General features: G+C 38.3%; 4 protein-coding genes across 4 annotated transcripts; all 4 read left to right on the top strand.

Annotated features, from left to right (window-relative positions):
- Positions 1–1,835: 1,835 nt before the first annotated feature.
- Positions 1,836–2,882, top strand: LOC118792741 (trace amine-associated receptor 1-like). The gene has a single exon (XM_036550653.1). It carries the CDS (start codon positions 1,836–1,838, stop codon positions 2,880–2,882), a length of 1,047 nt encoding a protein of 348 aa, XP_036406546.1.
- A 4,655-nt stretch (positions 2,883–7,537) lies between these two features.
- Positions 7,538–8,599, top strand: LOC118792748 (trace amine-associated receptor 1-like). Its single transcript, XM_036550663.1, has one exon. The coding sequence runs from the start codon at positions 7,547–7,549 to the stop codon at positions 8,597–8,599; it is 1,053 nt and encodes a 350-aa protein (XP_036406556.1). The 5' UTR covers positions 7,538–7,546.
- Positions 8,600–12,197: 3,598 nt separating this feature from the next.
- On the top strand, positions 12,198–13,259 carry LOC118792718 (trace amine-associated receptor 1-like). Its single transcript, XM_036550624.1, has one exon. It carries the CDS (start codon positions 12,207–12,209, stop codon positions 13,257–13,259), a length of 1,053 nt encoding a protein of 350 aa, XP_036406517.1. The 5' UTR covers positions 12,198–12,206.
- A 3,177-nt stretch (positions 13,260–16,436) lies between these two features.
- LOC118792686 (trace amine-associated receptor 1-like) lies at positions 16,437–17,489 on the top strand. The gene has a single exon (XM_036550587.1). The coding sequence runs from the start codon at positions 16,437–16,439 to the stop codon at positions 17,487–17,489; it is 1,053 nt and encodes a 350-aa protein (XP_036406480.1).
- Positions 17,490–19,590: the final 2,101 nt, after the last annotated feature.

Below are 19,590 nucleotides of genomic sequence, written 5' to 3'. Positions count from 1 at the left end.
CATTAATGTCAACTCCTGTGTTAGCGCTATGAAGGCAATTAGACATTCTCTAGGTTTTCTAAAGGCTGAAAGATAAGTGTATGCCCTGTTATCTCTAAGGTAATAAAAACCCCTTTAAGACTCTCCATCCGATCTTGTGCCTCTTCACTGGTAGCCTAGCACACTAATTAGCTAACTGGGTATTCATCTAGGTCCCTAGCTATATAATCAGCTATAAAATTTAGCCAAAACAACTTGCTAGCTAGCTACAAAAACTTACTAGCAAACTACAAAAATTCTGTATATGCCAAGTTACTGACACGTACAAAAAAATAAATAAAGAAAGAAAATACCTAAATGTGGCGTTTGTGTTTAATTACATTTGTCTGGATTCTGGAACCATAAACATACTGGAGAAAGACTGGTTCCATATATAAAAGCTTCTGTCTGGTGGTTTTGATTTTGCTATGAAATGATCTGTGAGCTACAACATAATGATTCTACATCATGTTTTTCATCAAAATTATAAATATGTATTATAATATAGCTCATCTGCAAACCACAATTATCCAAGGATGTACACTGCCATGGTTATATGGATGTGTTTTTTTAAGTAAGGTGTATATGAAGACTTTATTTTTTAAGAGTTGGCATAAAAGTGGCATTATTTGGTGAGACAGCTATTTGAAGAGATTTGTGTGCTTTTTGAATTGTTTCTTGTTGCCGCCTTTACTCTGACACTCATTGCGCTGTTTGAAGTTTGAAAGTGTATCGTATTAGTTGCCCTGTACGCTGTAGTTGTACAAATCAGGCCGTACTGTGTCCTCAAACACACCTTGCTTTCAGCTGAGAAGTACTGTCTCATTGTGGAACTGTACACATCCTGTCCCCGTACTGTCGCTATACTTACTGTATTCATTTTTGTACGTCGCTTTGGATAAAAGCGTCTGCTAAATAAATGTAAGTATAAATGTAAGAGAATGGCCAGTAATATAATTAAACTGAATTTGGATTCCTGGCCATAGGGCACAACCTGTGGACTCGGATATTCAACCTATTTCACATTCTGTATAATTCATTATTAGCTGTTATTCACTGAACATAAATGATACTACACCTGATATCTTTTCGACTAAATTTAGAAATTTTTTACAATATTAATGTAAACCAGGATTTTTTGTTGTTGTTGTTGTTGTTGTTGCGATGCACCACATCTATCCCTGATGAACATAAACAAAAGACCGTCTGTGTTGCTGGACAAAAAAAGCCTTTGGTACTCATCAATCCTAGTGTGACACTGTCTCAATTCCCACATAATCACTGCTATTCCCCTCACCGCTCCTTACTGAACGTCCTCAGTGAATTCTGTACGGTAAACAGAGATTCCATTCACTTTCAGGCAGATCAAATGTATGCAGGCCTCAGTTTCACAAATTGTTGACATCATCACCTCCAAAAGTCACCCTGCTTGTCATCGATGTGGGTGTCCCCTTTCACTGAATGTTCGGGTATATAAGTCGTTTGACAATGAAGAACGGATCACAGGTTCACAGAATTCATGCAAGTTCAAGATCACTTTAAATGGCGCATTCTTCATGTAATGCCTGTGTGATTGACCAGCAATTACCTGTTCACTATACTACATAAAAGAAGTTAATGCATTCATCTCTCAAATATCATGCCTTGACACATTTATTGGGTAAGTAAATGCTTTTTATATCATTTAATTCTTTCTCTTTTCTGCAACTGTCTCTGACAATTTTGATTTCATTCATAAGGAGGACCTTGGTGTTCACATTTTAAAACAATGATACTTAATCAATGCTTTATCTTTCTTTTTTTCCAAGGCCTCAAGGATGAATTTTTCAGACAGCTCAAATGACATTTTACTCACTGAAGCACAGTTTTGCTTCGAGTTCATCAGTGGATCATGTGAGAAATTAGTTCGGCCCCTGAGCATACAGTTTCTCATGTTTTTGTTCATGGGGTTTACCATATTGGCAACAATGAGTGGGAACCTTCTGGTCATCACCGCCATAGCACACTTTAAGCAGCTGCACACATCCACAAACTATCTCATCCTCTCGCTGGCAGTGTGCGACTTCCTTCTGGGAGCGTTTGTGATGCCTTGCAGTGCAGTACGCTCTGTCCTGGGCTGTTGGTACCTGGGCGACTTCATGTGCAAAATGCACACCAGCACTGATATGATGCTGAGCATCTGCTCCATCTTCCACCTGTCATTCATCTCCATCGACCGATACTTCGCCGTGTGTAACCCACTGATGTACAAGTCCATCGTCAACAAAGTCACCATCATCATTATGCTCACCACCAGTTGGCTGGTACCCGCCGTCTTCGCTTATGGGATGATCTTCTCCGGCTTCTTAATGAGGGACATTGACGATTCCGTAATAGCCCAGATGACATGTCTTGGAAGCTGCATATTGTTGTCTAGTTGGGTGACATCAACGGTCTCCACCATACTTTCATATTTCCTTCCCAGTTTGATTCTGCTGTGCATTTACCTTAAAATCTACACAGTTGCCAGAAAACAGGCTAGGGCCATTAAGCAGCTGAGACAAAAGTTTGACACAGAGGGAGCAAATGAGTCTGGTGTATCTAGACGAGAAAGAAGAGGAACAAAAACCCTGGCGATAGTGGTTGGGGTCTACCTCTTCTGCTGGACCCCATTTTTCCTGTGCTACTTAATTTACCCCTTCACTGGTTATTCTATTCCTCCAGTACTTTTCGATGCCCTGTTTTGGTTTGGTTACTTCAATTCAGTGTGTAACCCTGTAGTTTATGCTTTCTTTTACAGTTGGTTTAGAAAAGCTTTGAAAATAATAATTTGTGGTGAAATATTTTATAGCAATTCCTGTCAGACGAGGCTATACGTGGAATGAGTAATTTATTATTCCAGACCAAAAAGTTATGCTTTTTTTTACGTGACTGTTTTAAGTGAGCCTGTGTCTATTTGTGTAATTGATCGGAAGGATTACTGCTGTCTTTGCATGCATTGCTGTAAATACACTGACCTTAATTCACTGAGAATGGAGTGAGGTTCTAAGGCACATTTCATAATGAATGTAAAGAAACACCTTCTTGTTGCAGCTGGTGTAGAAAGAACTCTATCCGATGCATTGGAGCACACATTACCTAGTTCTAAAAGGCCAAAAAACCCCCCTAAAAGCTCCTTGTAAATTACATACAAAACTACACTAAAAATATATATATCTATATGTGAGCATGACAAATCTGATTGTAGAACAGCCATTTATTTAACTTTGCTATGCGCCATTTCACAGTTATTGTCACATTGTATATGTTTTACTTAGTTTAATGAACAGCAGTGCAGCACAGTGGTAAGGAACATGGCTCGTAACTGAAAGGTTGTGGTTTGATTAACTTATTGAGTAAATATCCAGCTACACAAATGGATACCATGTAAAAACTGCAACCCATATAAGTTGCTCTGGATAAGAGTATCTGTTAAATGACAACAATGTCACGTAATGTACTTTAAAAGGACACAATCTTCCACTTACTTCTTAGCACACATTCTAAAGGGGGTGTCTTCACGATGGCACAGCACAATCATTAACAGTAATCAAACTCATAGGAAGGCTTCATAGGTGTTGGTACCATATCAGGAACTTAATATGACAACTGCATGTTTCATCATAGCTGTTAACATCCAAGAATTGACATCAACCATTGAATAATGCTTAGTATGTATCTCATAACCTACTGTATGTATGTTCCAAGCATCAACAAAAAACCATCATTGTATTTATGCTTGTATGTTTTTACAAAAACAAACGCTGTAAAACTTCTAATAGTCTCCAACAGTCAGTTTTGGCATCACAACAGAAAAAAATCATTAACAAAAACTACTTTTATGTTCAAGTTTAACACTGGCAAAAAGCCAGAGAAGATGGAAATTTCATTAAATTACTGTGATCTCCCCATCTTGGTCGCGCTCGCTGTCTCAGGTATTGCGAAGAAGACGAGGGGGATGGAGCATTCAGCGTATATTCTGCACAATGGCACACACTTCCACATCAGAAGTCAGCATAAATGATTGAATAGTGTCCGGTTCACTGGCATTTGCTACAGCAGATACCAATCCGTCTGCTGTAGGACACCTACACACACCGTGACCGCACAGGTACATGTGTTGCTGCCAACATGCCACATGCATGAATGTCCATACTTTTTTAACCAATGAAAACAATAACCAATATGACAATATCACGACACAGGCGATTAGCAGCAACGTGTTAATCCGCTAGCTCGTAGCCGAACCATCCGGCTTTTTAGCATCAACTTATTTTACCAATTCGCCAAAATGATGATAATAAAAACACAATATTGCAACGTACCTGCAAAATGGGACATTCAACCACACTGGGAGTCAACATAAATTACTGCATGATGTCCAGTTCAGTGAAATTTGCTAAAATCAAAAGAAATAAAAAGTTTGTTATTAGCAACCTAGCCATGTAGCGTACTAGAGGCTAGCCAACTTGTCGCATTACAATTATCAAAATAATGTCTCCTCATTGTAATGAACCACACATTGCCTACAAAAAGGAAAATATAATTTAAATCACTTTAAACACGTTAATTAAACAAAGCAAGTACCGGATAATTTATCTATGTTATCAATCCCTGTGGTGTAGGCCCCCCACAGCTGTTCCATATAAAACAAAAGCCTCAAATTCTATTCGTCAATCAGAATATGTCTCACTCACAATAGCGGATGGTGGTCCCAATTTACGCAGGAATTTAACTGTTATCTGTTTACACCATTACATGCATTGAACTCGGCCTACACGCTGCTAAAACTTTTCAGCAATCTGATTTTGATGCAAACTATCGGTTACTTCACACATGTACTAACCAGTGGGCAGGTTGCTGAAGACTCACACAGCAAAATATGTTGTCCTCAGGGGAATAAAGTAAATAACCATATACGTATTCGGTTGCTATATGTACTTAGACATTAAACATTAGACAAATTTACCAGTTTACCAAATTTATCCAGCAGCTTCCCTTCAGGTATGTTATTAGTTGGCTACATCTGGTCATTTGGTTGATACTGCAGGGTCACTGGCTGCGCAATGTTAGCGCATTGCTATACAAACGCCATTTGGGGAGGAAAGTCAACAATTTCACTCATTTTAACAAAATTTACAGCCCCCTGATTATTAAAATTGGGAAAAGGCACTGAAATTTTTCATAGTAACCTGTTAAGTAAATATTTAAGTAAGTTTTTGAAAGCAAAGTTTCCGCTGATGAAGATGTTAACATATTTGTGTTGTGAAAAAATATTTTCATATACGATTTTTTTTTTTTTTTTTTTTTGCAAACGTGGTCGCAATTTTTTACTTGTCATGGCCAGAGTTGGTATATGAAGTCTTGGGAAACTAAAATGAAATCTGTCTGAATGCAAACTAAATTAGTTTGTTTTGATTCACCCTATTACAGCTTTGTGTTATATTTTAACCATGCCCACATCTTATTGATGAATAGTTATACAGATATCGAGGTAGAGATTACAGATACATACAAACAGTAACAGACACAGATGGAAATGATACATCCTTCTAACACTCACATTAATATATGAATAGCTAAAGCCTGCCACAATGGTACTTAGAAAGCCCGCTGTTATTAGTAAAATTATTACCAGTTAAAATAAGCTATGCTCTGTTACCGTTATAGTGTGGTAACTTCTTCCCTTCAGTGATTTTCGCCGTCTTTGTCAGCTGTATGGCATTGATCCATCACGTTCAGAGATTTCAGCAAACATCATCCAGTCTTCATTCTGGGGTTTTGTGAAGACAAAACAGATGTCCTGTATTGTTGTATTTCTTGTGAATACAATCAGGGGGAAAATACTGAAGTGAATGCATTAGCTGGTTATGATCCTGGGCCATAGGGCTCAGTCTGTGGAGTTGGATGCGCGTCTTTTATTTCACATTCTGGGTTTCATTGTTGTAGCAATGTTTATTATTATAACTTCAGTCAAAATAAGAAAAAAAAAAAAAAAAAAAAACGCACAGCTTATGATTTAAATGATTTCTGTGAGTGCAGTCTGTGGGTCTGTACAACAATTAGTGATAGACAACTATTGCACTGTGCTATATACAGCTAATGCACCATAGGCATGTAATCTTGATGAAAATGAAAGACCTTTTGTGTTGCTGAAAAAACAAAAATGTCTCTAAGGCAAGGGTGGCCTTGTCTCAATTCCCACATAATTACTGCCATTCCCCTTGCCACCCCTTACGGTACGTCCTCAATGAATTCTGTACAGTAAACAAAGAGATCCCAGGTACTTTTAGTTAGATTATATGTATCTAGGCCTCAGTGTCATAGATTGTTGATATCATCACCTCCCAAAGGTGTCCAGCTTGTCACTGATGTGGGCGGCACCTTTCACTGAAATAGGGGATATAAGTTGCCTCAAAATGATGAACGGGCAATAGAGAAATAACAAAAGCTGTGCATCTTATTAAATGACATATTCTTCGTGTATATACTTCTGTGTCTGTGTGATTGATCAGGAATTAGCTACTTGTAATTTCATTACACTGCAAGAGAAGTTATTACATGCAGTTCTCCAGTGAAATGCTTTAGCATATTTATCAGGTAAGAATTATAAAACTGGATGCTGTATATATGCTGAATATTTTGACTTTACAGTTGAATGTCTTCATCTAATTTAAATTAATGAATAAATACAATTTATTTTGCATTTGCGACTATGGCTAGTAAAATTATAACAACATTGTAACAGGAAATATGTTTCTATGACAATATAAGTTTTTGTATAATTGGCATATAATTCCATTAAAGCGCATTCTGAATATTAGAATTATGTCATTGAATCATACTTATTTACTCTTTTCTGCTTTAATCATGTCTGCCATTAAACTAGTTGTTCCAATAGGTTCCCAGTGAAGAACTGTCTCATAGAAATCAAAGTTGTGGATCTTTTTAAAGGACATATTCCTGATGCATATACACAGGTGTCTGTGTGATTTAACAGGACTTGTATGCTTTAGGACTTCATCACACTGCATAGAGGAAGTTAATACATATGCTGTTCTACAATAACATGACTTGGCACATATATTAGGTAGGTGTTTTAGAAGTATATTTAGTACACGTGCTGAATATTTTGACTTTACTGTTCAATGTCTTCATCTTATTTATTTTAATAAGTGAATACAATTGATTTTATATTTGCTATTGTGACAGGAAAATATCTTTCTGCTTTAATGCTGTCTACTATTAAAACTGGTTTTAGACTTATACATTAATGACTAGCAGCTGGAAAGAGATGGCGCATGGTGACGAGATGAATGTATTTTCAGAGCTGAGCCCCCTTTTGGCAGGTTCTTTCTTGCCTTTATATCAGCTATAAAGCTAATTCTTTCTCTCTTCTGCAAATGTCTATGGCTATTGATTTCATTTATTAGGAGGATCTTGCTGTAAACATTTTAAAACTACAACACCTAATCACTGTTTTCTCTTTCTTTTTCCCAAGGTCTTAAGGATGAATTTTACTAATGGCACAAACTTCAACAGCATGTCATTCACTGAAACACAGTTTTGCTATGAGTCCTTGAGTGGATCATGTGAGAAATTATTTCGGCCTCTGAGCATACAGTTTCTCATGTTCTTGTTCACAGGGATGGCCGTGATGGCAACGGTGAGCGGGAACCTTCTGGTCATCACCTCCATAGCACACTTTAAGCAGCTGCACACATCCACAAACTATCTCATCCTCTCGCTGGCAGTGTGCGACTTCTTTATGGGAGCGTTTGTGATGCCCTGCAGTGCAGTACGCACTGTCCTGGGCTGTTGGTACCTGGGCGACTTCATGTGCAAAATACACACCAGCACTGATCTGATGCTGAGCATCTGCTCCATCTTCCACCTGTCATTCATCTCCATCGACCGGTATTTTGCCGTGTGTAATCCACTGATGTACAGGTCCATCATCAGCTCAGTCACCATCCTCATTATGCTCACTACCAGCTGGGTGTTCCCTGTCATCTTTGCTTATGCACTGATTTTTTCTAAACTGTACATGAAAGGCTTTAACGATTCCGTAGTAGCACAGGTGACATGTCTTGGAAGCTGTGCATTGGTGTTTAACCGGGAGTCAAACACAATTATCACTGCACTTTCATTTTTCCTTCCAGCTCTAATTCTGTTGTGCATTTATCTTAAAATCTACATGGTCGCCCGAAGACAGGCTAGGGCCATTAAACAGCTGACAAAACAGCTTGACACGGAGGGGACAAATGAGTACAGAGTGTCTAAGCAAGAAAGAAAAGGAGCAAAAACTCTGTCGATTGTGGTTGGAGTGTTCCTCATGTGCTGGACCCCATTTTTCCTGTGTAGCATCATTGACCCTTTCACTGGCTATTCTGCTCCTCCACTTATGTATGATGCCCTTTTTTGGTTTGGTTACTTAAATTCAGCCTTTAACCCTGTAGTTTATGCCTTCTTTTACAGTTGGTTTAGAAAAGCTTTGAAAATAATAATTTGTGGTGAAATATTTTATAGCAATTCTTGTCAGATGAGGCTATATATGGAATGAATAATTTGATGATTATTCCAGACCAACAAGTTATGTTTTTAAGTGACCTAAAGTGAGCATGTTTGTATTTGTATAATTACTTTGTCAATGGATTACTGCTGACCTTGGATGCATTATATCACCTTAAATATGTTGTGTAGCTATTGTAAAAAATGTACACAGAATACAGTTTTTAATTGGCTGAGAGTGAAGTGCTGTCCTAAGTATATTCCACAATCAGTCTAAAGAAATGCCCCTGTTGATGCACCTGGTGCAGAAAGAACTCCATAATGTCTCTATGCTTTTGAGAGCACCTTATCTGGTTCTAAAAATACATTTCTTATTTCCATCACAACACAAAAGTGATATACAACACATAATATCAAACTTCAGGATGGTGCCAATCACAATATAAATTCACAGTTGGAATAACAGAAACAATAGTTTAAGAAATAAAAGAGCAGATTATTCAGAGGAGAATTAAATAAAAAAAGAGTTGTATTATCCTAGAGAAAAAAAAACAGTGGAAAAACATACTTATTGAACAATGTGTACAGATCTGATCAGTGCAAGAATCATCTTTGTGTTACATCACTATGTTCCATGACAGTTGATGTCAAATACATGTGTCACATAAAAAGGACAAAACCACTGCAACTTGCTTCTTCGCCACGCACATTTCAAAGGGGATATATTTACACATATCAGAATGTGCATTGATTAACAGTAATCAAACTGATAGAAAGGGTTGACAGGTGTGTAACTCTAACAAAGAGTCACAGGTTGTTGCCTGATCAGCAACTTATTACAACAATGGCATGTCTCACAATTGCTGTTAAATGCTGTTGTCCAATAAAAGCTGTGTTAGTGTAAGTGAAATCTGATGTAAACATTCTTCATTTTAAAATACTGTGCGGGAGACATGCTATTTTTGACATGATATTTCAAATAAATGTGACGGATGTTCCCAAGTTGCCTAGTCTTTTGTTTTCTTCTGGAAAAACCACTATGCTACGTGTACAGTGCTCTGTTACAATCTGATGTATGTGATCTTCTCATTCGTCAACATACCCAAATATTATTTCATAAGTTTCCTATATCACAGACAGTTACATTTAAAACTAAATGGGTAAAAAATTATATTAAAAATAAAGGTGAACTGTGGAATATTATCCCTAAGTTAATATTAGAAAAGTGATTATAGTGATTATATATGTATACACACACACACACACTATATGGACAAAAGTATTTGGCCACACCTGTTTTTCAGGGTTTGGGCTAGGCCCCTTATCTCCAGTGAAGGGCAATCTTAATGCTTCAGCATACCAAGACATTTTGGACAACGCTATGCTTCCAACTTTGTGGCAACAGTTTGGGGAAGGCCCTTTTCTATTCCAACATGACTGTGCCCCAGTGCACAAAGCAAGGACTATAAAGACATGGTTTGATGAGTTCGGTGTGGAAGAACTTGACTGGCCTGCACAGAGCCCTGACCTCAACCCCATCGAGCGCCTGTGGGATGAACTGGAACGGAGACTGCGAGCCAGGTCTTCTCGTCCAACATCAGTGCCTGACCTCATAAATGCTCTACAGAATGAATGGGCACAAATTCATACAGAAACACTCCAAAATCTTGTGGAAAGCCTTATAAGAAGAGTGGAAGCTGTTATAGCTGCAAAGGGATAACTTAGCTGTCTTCTATTCTGTCTAACAAACTTGGTAGCAGCGTTGGTGTAATCAAAAATGCTTCCTGCGACGTGGTGCGAAATTCGCTTGTTCATTTTTCAGGCAAGCGATCAAACCCGCGTGAGGAAAGTGAAGCGAAATTTCGCGTCGTGTTCGGTTACAACACATCTTAAGAGGGCCAGTGCCTCCCTTGGTTTCCGCCCCAAAATTGTCAAAACTCAGGTCGATTTGCGCGAGAAAATTGTCAAAACTCTGCTCTCAACTTCGAGAGCGGATTTAACCCGCGCGAGCGCGTATGCCCTCCAGTGCTCGCCAAGCAGAAACTCCCTTGCGTGTGGTGGCTGCTTTATGCGCTCGCGGCTTTTGACATAAATCTTGACGCCATAGATTTTCGCCGTCTTTTTCGGCTGTATGTCATTGATCCATCGCGTTCAGAGATTTCAGCAAACATCATCCAGTCTTCATTCTGGGGTTTTGTGAAGACAAAACACAGATGTACTGTATTGTTATATTCCTTGTGAATACAAAATCATGCACAATGAGCATGTAATCTCGATGGAAATGAAAGACCTTTTGTGTTGCTGAAAAAACAAAAATGTCTCTAAGGCAAGGGTGGCCTTGTCTCAATTCCCACATAATTACTGCCATTCCCCTTGCCACCCCTTACGGTACGTCCTCAATGAATTCTGTACAGTAAACAAAGAGATCCCAGGTACTTTTAGTTAGATTATATGTATCTAGGCCTCAGTGTCATAGATTGTTGATATCATCACCTCCCAAAGGTGTCCAGCTTGTCACTGATGTGGGCGGCACCTTTCACTGAAATAGGGGATATAAGTTGCCTCAAAATGATGAACGGGCAATAGAGAAATAACAAAAGCTGTGCATCTTATTAAATGACATATTCTTCGTGTATATACTTCTGTGTCTGTGTGATTGATCAGGAATTAGCTACTTGTAATTTCATTACACTGCAAGAGAAGTTATTACATGCAGTTCTCCAGTGAAATGCTTTAGCATATTTATCAGGTAAGAATTATAAAACTGGATGCTGTATATATGCTGAATATTTTGACTTTACAGTTGAATGTCTTCATCTAATTTAAATTAATGAATAAATACAATTTATTTTGCATTTGCGACTATGGCTAGTAAAATTATAACAACATTGTAACAGGAAATATGTTTCTATGACAATATAAGTTTTTGTATAATTGGCATATAATTCCATTAAAGCGCATTCTGAATATTAGAATTATGTCATTGAATCATACTTATTTACTCTTTTCTGCTTTAATCATGTCTGCCATTAAACTAGTTGTTCCAATAGGTTCCCAGTGAAGAACTGTCTCATAGAAATCAAAGTTGTGGATCTTTTTAAAGGACATATTCCTGATGCATATACACAGGTGTCTGTGTGATTTAACAGGACTTGTATGCTTTAGGACTTCATCACACTGCATAGAGGAAGTTAATACATATGCTGTTCTACAATAACATGACTTGGCACATATATTAGGTAGGTGTTTTAGAAGTATATTTAGTACACGTGCTGAATATTTTGACTTTACTGTTCAATGTCTTCATCTTATTTATTTTAATAAGTGAATACAATTGATTTTATATTTGCTATTGTGACAGGAAAATATCTTTCTGCTTTAATGCTGTCTACTATTAAAACTGGTTTTAGACTTATACATTAATGACTAGCAGCTGGAAAGAGATGGCGCATGGTGACGAGATGAATGTATTTTCAGAGCTGAGCCCCCTTTTGGCAGGTTCTTTCTTGCCTTTATATCAGCTATAAAGCTAATTCTTTCTCTCTTCTGCAAATGTCTATGGCTATTGATTTCATTTATTAGGAGGATCTTGCTGTAAACATTTTAAAACTACAACACCTAATCACTGTTTTCTCTTTCTTTTTCCCAAGGTCTTAAGGATGAATTTTACTAATGGCACAAACTTCAACAGCATGTCATTCACTGAAACACAGTTTTGCTATGAGTCCTTGAGTGGATCATGTGAGAAATTATTTCGGCCTCTGAGCATACAGTTTCTCATGTTCTTGTTCACAGGGATGGCCGTGATGGCAACGGTGAGTGGGAACCTTCTGGTCATCACCTCCATAGCACACTTTAAGCAGCTGCACACATCCACAAACTATCTCATCCTCTCGCTGGCAGTGTGCGACTTCTTTATGGGAGCGTTTGTGATGCCCTGCATTGCAGTACGCACTGTCCTGGGCTGTTGTTACCTGGGCGACTTCATGTGCAAAATACACACCAGCACTGATCTGATGCTGAGCATCTGCTCCATCTTCCACCTGTCATTCATCTCCATCGACCGGTATTTTGCCGTGTGTAATCCACTGATGTACAGGTCCATCATCAGTTCAGTCACCATCTTCATTATGCTCGCTACCAGCTGGGTGTTCCCTGCCATCTTTGGTTATACGCTGATTTTTTCTAAACTGTACATGAAAGGCTTTAACGATTCCATAGTAGCACAGGTGACATGTCTTGGAAGCTGTGCATTGGTGTTTAACCGGGAGTCAAACACAATTATCACTGCACTTTCATTTTTCCTTCCAGCTCTGATTCTGTTGTGCATTTATCTTAAAATCTACACCGTCGCCCGAAAACAGGCTAGGGCCATTAAACAGCTGACAAAACAGCTTGACACGGAGGGTACAAATGAGTACAGGGTGTCTAAGCAAGAAAGAAAAGGAGCAAAAACCCTGTCGATTGTGGTTGGAGTGTTCCTCATGTGCTGGACCCCATTTTTCCTGTGTAGCATCATTGACCCCTTCATTGGCTATGTTGTTCCTCCACTTTTGTATGATGTCCTACTTTGGTTTGGTTATTTCAATTCAGCGTTTAACCCTGTAGTTTATGCCTTCTTTTACAGTTGGTTTAGAAAAGCTTTGAAAATAATCATTTATGGTGAAATATTTTATACTAATTCTTGTCAGATGAGGCTGTATATGGAATGAATAATTTGATGATTATTCCAGACCAACAAGTTATGTTTTTAAGTGACTTAAAGTGAGCATGTTTGTATTTGTATAATTACTTTGTCAATGGATTACTGCTGATCTTGGATGCATTATATCACCTTAAATATGTTGTGTAGCTATTGTAAAAAATGTACACAGAATAGACAGTTTGTAATTCACTGAGAGTGGAGTGCTGTCCTAAGTATTTTCCACAATCAGTCTAAAGAAATGCCCCTGTTGATGCACCTGGTGCAGAAAGAACTCCATAATGTCTCTATGCTTTTGAGAGCACCTTATCTGGTTCTAAAAATACATTTCTTATTTCCATCACAACACAAAAGTGATATACAACACATAATATCAAACTTCAGGATGGTGCCAATCACAATATAAATTCACAGTTGGAATAAGAGAAACAATAGTTTAAGAAATAAAAGAGCAGATTATTCAGAGGAGAATTAAATAAAAAAAGAGTTGTATTATCCTAGAGAAAAAAAAACAGTGGAAAAACATACTTATTGAACAATGTGTACAGATCTGATCAGTGCAAGAATCATCTTTGTGTTACATCACTATGTTCCATGACAGTTGATGTCAAATACATGTGTCACATAAAAAGGACAAAACCACTGCAACTTGCTTCTTCGCCACGCACATTTCAAAGGGGATATATTTACACATATCAGACTGTGCATTGATTAACAGTAATCAAACTGATAGAAAGGGTTGACAGGTGTGTAACTCTAACAAAGAGTCACAGGTTGTTGCCTGATCAGCAACTTATTACAACAATGGCATGTCTCACAATTGCTGTTAAATGCTGTTGTCCAATAAAAGCTGTGTTAGTGTAAATGAAATCTGATGTAAACATTCTTCATTTTAAAATACTGTGCAGGAGATCTTTTGACATGATATTTCAAATAAATGTGATTGATGTTCCCAAGTTGCCTGGCCTTTTGTTTTCTTCTGGAAAAACCACTATGCTACGTGTACAGTGCTCTGTTACAATCTGATGTATGTGATCTTCTCATTCGTCGACATACCCACATATTACTTCATAAGTTTCCTATATCATAGACAGTTACATTTAAAACTAAATGGGTGAAAAATTATATTAAAAATAAAGGTGAACTGTGGAATATTATCCCTAAGTTAATATTAGAAAAGTGATTATAGTGATTATATATATATATATGTATACACACACACACACACTATATGGACAAAAGTATTTGGCCACACCTGTTTTTCAGGGTTTGGGCTAGGCCCCTTATCTCCAGTGAAGGGCAATCTTAATGCTTCAGCATACCAAGACATTTTGGACAACGCTATGCTTCCAACTTTGTGGCAACAGTTTGGGGAAGGCCCTTTTCTATTCCAACATGACTGTGCCCCAGTGCACAAAGCAAGGACTATAAAGACATGGTTTGATGAGTTCGGTGTGGAAGAACTTGACTGGCCTGCACAGAGCCCTGACCTCAACCCCATCGAGCACCTGTGGGATGAACTGGAACGGAGACTGCGAGCCAGGTCTTCTCGTCCAACATCAGTGCCTGACCTCATAAATGCTCTACAGAATGAATGGGCACAAATTCATACAGAAACACTCCAAAATCTTGTGGAAAGCCTTATAAGAAGAGTGGAAGCTGTTATAGCGGGAAAGGGATAACTTAGCTGTCTTCTATTCTGTCTAACAAACTTGGTAGCAGCGTTGCTGTAATCAAAAATGCTTCCTGCGACGTGGTGCGAAATTTGCTTGTTCATTTTTCAGGCAAGTGATCAAACCCGCGTGAGGAAAGTGAAGCGAAATTTCGCGTCGTGTTCGGTTACAACACATCTTAAGAGGGCCAGTGCCTCCCTTGGTTTCCGCCCCAAAATTGTCAAAACTCAGGTCGATTTGCGCGAGAAAATTGTCAAAACTCTGCTCTCAACTTCGAGAGCGGATTTAACCCGCGCAAGCGCGTATGCCCTCCAGTGCTCGCCAAGCAGAAACTCCCTTGCGTGTGGTGGCTGCTTTATGCGCTCGCGACTTTTCGACATAAATCTGACGCCATAGATTTTCGCCGTCTTTTTCGGCTGTATGTCATTGATCCATCGCGTTCAGAGATTTCAGCAAACATCATCCAGTCTTCATTCTGGTGTTTTGTGAAGACAAAACACAGATGTCCTGTATTGTTATATTCCTTGTGAATACAAAATCATGCACAATGAGCATGTAATCTCAATGGAAATGAAAGAGCTTTTGTGTTGCTGAAAAAACCAAATATGTCTCTAATGCAAGGGTGACCTTGTTTCAATTCCCACATAATTACTGCCATTTCCCTCACCACCCCTTACTGTACGTCCTCAATGAATTCTTTACAGTAAACAAAGAGATCCTAGTCATGTTTCATTAGATTATATGTACCTAGGCCTCAGTTTCATAGATTGTTGATATCATCATCTCTCAAAGGTGTCCAGCTTGTCATGGATGTGGGTGGCACCTTTCACTGAAATAGGGGATATAAGTTGTCTGACAATGAAGAACGGGCTCATAAAAATAAAAGCTGTGATATATTCTTAATGTGTATACACAGGTGTCTGTGTGATTTCACAGGACTTGTAGACTTTGGAAGTTCATTCCGCCTCACAAAAGAAGTTAATACATGCAGTTCTCCAACAACATAATCTGGCACATTCATCAGGTAGGTTTTATAAAAGGGTATGCAGTACAAATGCTGAGTATTTTGACTTAGCTGTTCAATGTCTTTATCTCATTTAAGTTAATGAATGAATACAATTTATTTTGCATTTGCCATTGTGACAGGAAAATTGTTTTTCATACATTGCTGTTGACCATATAATTTCATTAAAATTAGTTCAGAATATTAGGTCATTCTGTTACATTTAAATTACTCTTTTCTGCTTTAATCCTGTCTGCCATTAAACTGGTTTTAGACTTTCAGCTGTACATTCATCCCGGCACATGGTGACAAGATGAATGTATTTTCAGAGCTGAGTACCCTTTTTACAGGTACTTTCTTAGTTTTATATCAGATATAAAGCTAATTCTTTCTCTTTTCTGCAAATGTCTATGGGTATTGATTTTATTTATTAGGAGGATCTTGCTGTAAATATTTTAAAACTATAACACCTAATAACCATTTTCTCTTTCTTTTTCCCAAGGCCTCAAGGATGAATTTTACTAATGGCTCAAACTTCAACAGCATGTCATTGACTGAAAAACAGTTTTGCTACAAGTCCTTGAGTGGATCATGTGAGATGTTAGTTCGGCCCCTGAGCATACAGTTTCTCATGTTCATGCTCACAGGGATGGCCGTGATGGCAACGGTGAGCGGGAACCTTCTGGTCATCACCGCCATAGCACACTTTAAGCAGCTGCACACATCCACAAACTATCTCATCCTCTCACTGGCAGTGTGCGACTTCTTTATGGGAGCATTTGTGATGCCCTGCAGTGCAGTACGCACTGTCCTGGGCTGTTGGTACCTGGGCGATTTCATGTGCAAAATCCACACAAGCACTGATCTGATGCTGACCATCTGCTCCATCTTCCACCTGTCATTCATCTCCATCGACCGGTATTTTGCCGTTTGTAACCCACTGATGTACAGGTCCATCATCAGCTCAGTCACCATCCTCATTATGCTCACTACCAGCTGGGTGCTCCCTGCCATATTTGCCTTTGGGTTGATCTACTCTGAAGTCTACATGAGAGGGTTTGAGGATTCTGTAGTTCCACAAGTCATGTGTCTTGGAAGCTGTACATTGGTGTTTAGCCCTGAGGCATCGTTAATTTCCACCATACTTGCATTTTTCCTTCCAGGTCTGATTCTGCTGTGCATTTACCTTAAAATCTACACCGTCGCCAGAAAACAGGCTAGGGCCATTAAACAAATGACGAAACAGCTTGACACGGATGCAGCAAATGAGTCCAGGGTATCTAGACAAGAAAGAAAAGGAGCAAAAACCCTGGCAGTTGTGGTTGGTGTTTTCCTCACCTGCTGGACCCCATTTTTCCTGTGTAACATCATTGGCCCCTTCACTGGCTATTCTGCTCCTCCACTTTTGTATGATGCCCTTTTTTGGTTTGGTTATTTCAATTCAGCTTGTAACCCTGTAGTTTATGCCTTCTTTTACAGTTGGTTTAGAAAAGCTTTGAAAATAATAATTTGTGGTGAAATATTTTATAGCAATTCTTGTCAGATGAGGCTATATATGGAATGAATAATTTGATGATTATTCCAGACCAGCAAGTTATGTTTTTAAGTGACTTAAAGTGAGCATGTTTGTATTTGTATAATTACTTTGTCAATGGATTAGTGCTGACCTTGGATGCATTATATCACCTTAAATATGTTGTGTAGCTATTGTAAAAAATGTACACAAAATACACGGTTTTTAATTCATTGAGAGTGGAGTGCAGTCCTAATATTCCATAATATTCCACAATCAGTCTAAAGAAACACCCCTGTTTATACACCTAGTGCAGAAAGAACTCCACAGTGTCTCTATGCTTTTGAGAGCACCTTAGCTGGATCTAAAAATACATTTCTTATTGCCATCACAATGTGACAGTGATATACAACACATAATAGCAAACTTCAGGATGGTGCCAATCACAATATAAATTCACAGTTGGAATAACAGAAAGAATAATTTAATGAATAAAACAGCAGATTATTCAGAGGAGCATTAAATAAAAAACAGTTGTATTATTATTAAAAACAGTAGTAAAGGGTAGTTATTTAACAATGTGTATAAATCTGATAAGTGCAACAATCATCTTTGTATTATATCACTATTTTCCATGACAGTATATCAAATACATGTTTCACATAAAAAGGACAAAACTCCTGTAACTTGTCTCTCCACACACATTTTAAAGGGGATATTTTTACACATATCAGAATGAACATTGACTAACAGATAAAAAAAGCTTGACAGGTGTGTAATCTCTAACAAAGGGTCACAGGTTGCTATCTGATCAGAAGCTTATTACAACAATGGCATGTCTCACAATTGCTGTTAACTTAGATGCTGTTCTCCAATAAAAGCTGTGTTAGTGTAAATGAAATCGATGATGTAAACATTCTTCATTTTAAAATACTGTGCAGGAGATCTTTTGACATGATATTTCAAATAAATGTGATTGATGTTCCCAAGTTGCCTGGTCTTTTGTTTTCCTCTGGAAAAACCACTGCGTGCTACGTGTACAGTGCTCTGTTACAATCTGATGTATGTGATCTTCTCATTCATTGACATATCCAAGTATTATTTCATAAGTTTCCTATATCATAGACAATGTTACATTTAAAACTAAATGGGCGAAAAATTATATTAAAAATAAAGGGGAACTGTGGAATGTCTAAGTTAATATTAGAAAAGTGATATAATATTTTCATTCAAATGTAATTTTGATTTGAGCAAGGTACAAAATAAATTATGGTAGGAGGTTGGAAAATATGCTTAGTGATATTTACACATAAAATAGGCATGCCCTTATTTTTTATTTGTCATTTTTAATGTGCTTACTGTTGAAGTAATAATTCAGGCAGAGCTTTATTCTCATGCCCGCACGGGGAGAGTCAACACAGGTACGCTGGACAGGTGATGCAGCAACCTCTGTTATGAAGTTAGACACATTGTCTTATACTGTGGTCCCCCGCTATCCAACCGCAGTCCGAAAATATTAAATGGAAATATTCCATAAATAAACAATTCATAAGTTTTAAATTGCGCGCCGTTCTGAGTAGTGTGTTGAAATCTTGAGCTGTCCCGCCCGGGACGTGAATCATCCCTTTGTCCAGCATATCCACGCTGTATACGCTGCCCGCTCGTTAGTCACTTAGTAGCCGTCTCGGTTATCAGATCGACTGTTGCGGTATCGCAGTGCCCCCCCAACCCCAACGTGACTTCTCTCTTCTCTCTCTACCTTTCTATTTTGACTATACAGAACCACTGAAAGCGGGTTCTGGTTCTCAGGTGTCCTTGTGGTAGGGCACGGTGACCCAAAGACTAGACAAGCAGCTAACTATCATCCCGCTGTCGGGAGAGGCCTCTTGCTTATTTCTGCATTGTACACTATAATATTATACAACAGGGCGAGTAGCAGATTCCCATGAACAACAGTCACACTCATAATATTCTTCCACACTTACTGAGCAAATGTACAGTAATAACTAATAGTACTATTTTCCACCGGCACTGTAAATGATGCTAGATGCTAGAATGCCTGAAGGAATTCATGGACTCTAATGAACAGGAAATATGTTTCAAAATAAACCTGGCCATCAGAGATTAAACACTAGGTGTTGCATCTTCCCTC

The sequence above is a fragment of the Megalops cyprinoides genome, chromosome 17, assembly GCF_013368585.1.
Source record: "Megalops cyprinoides isolate fMegCyp1 chromosome 17, fMegCyp1.pri, whole genome shotgun sequence".
Taxonomy (NCBI): Eukaryota; Metazoa; Chordata; class Actinopteri; order Elopiformes; family Megalopidae; genus Megalops; species Megalops cyprinoides.
Note: the sequence above shows the minus strand (reverse complement) of the source record. Positions and strands in the feature narration are given on the sequence as shown.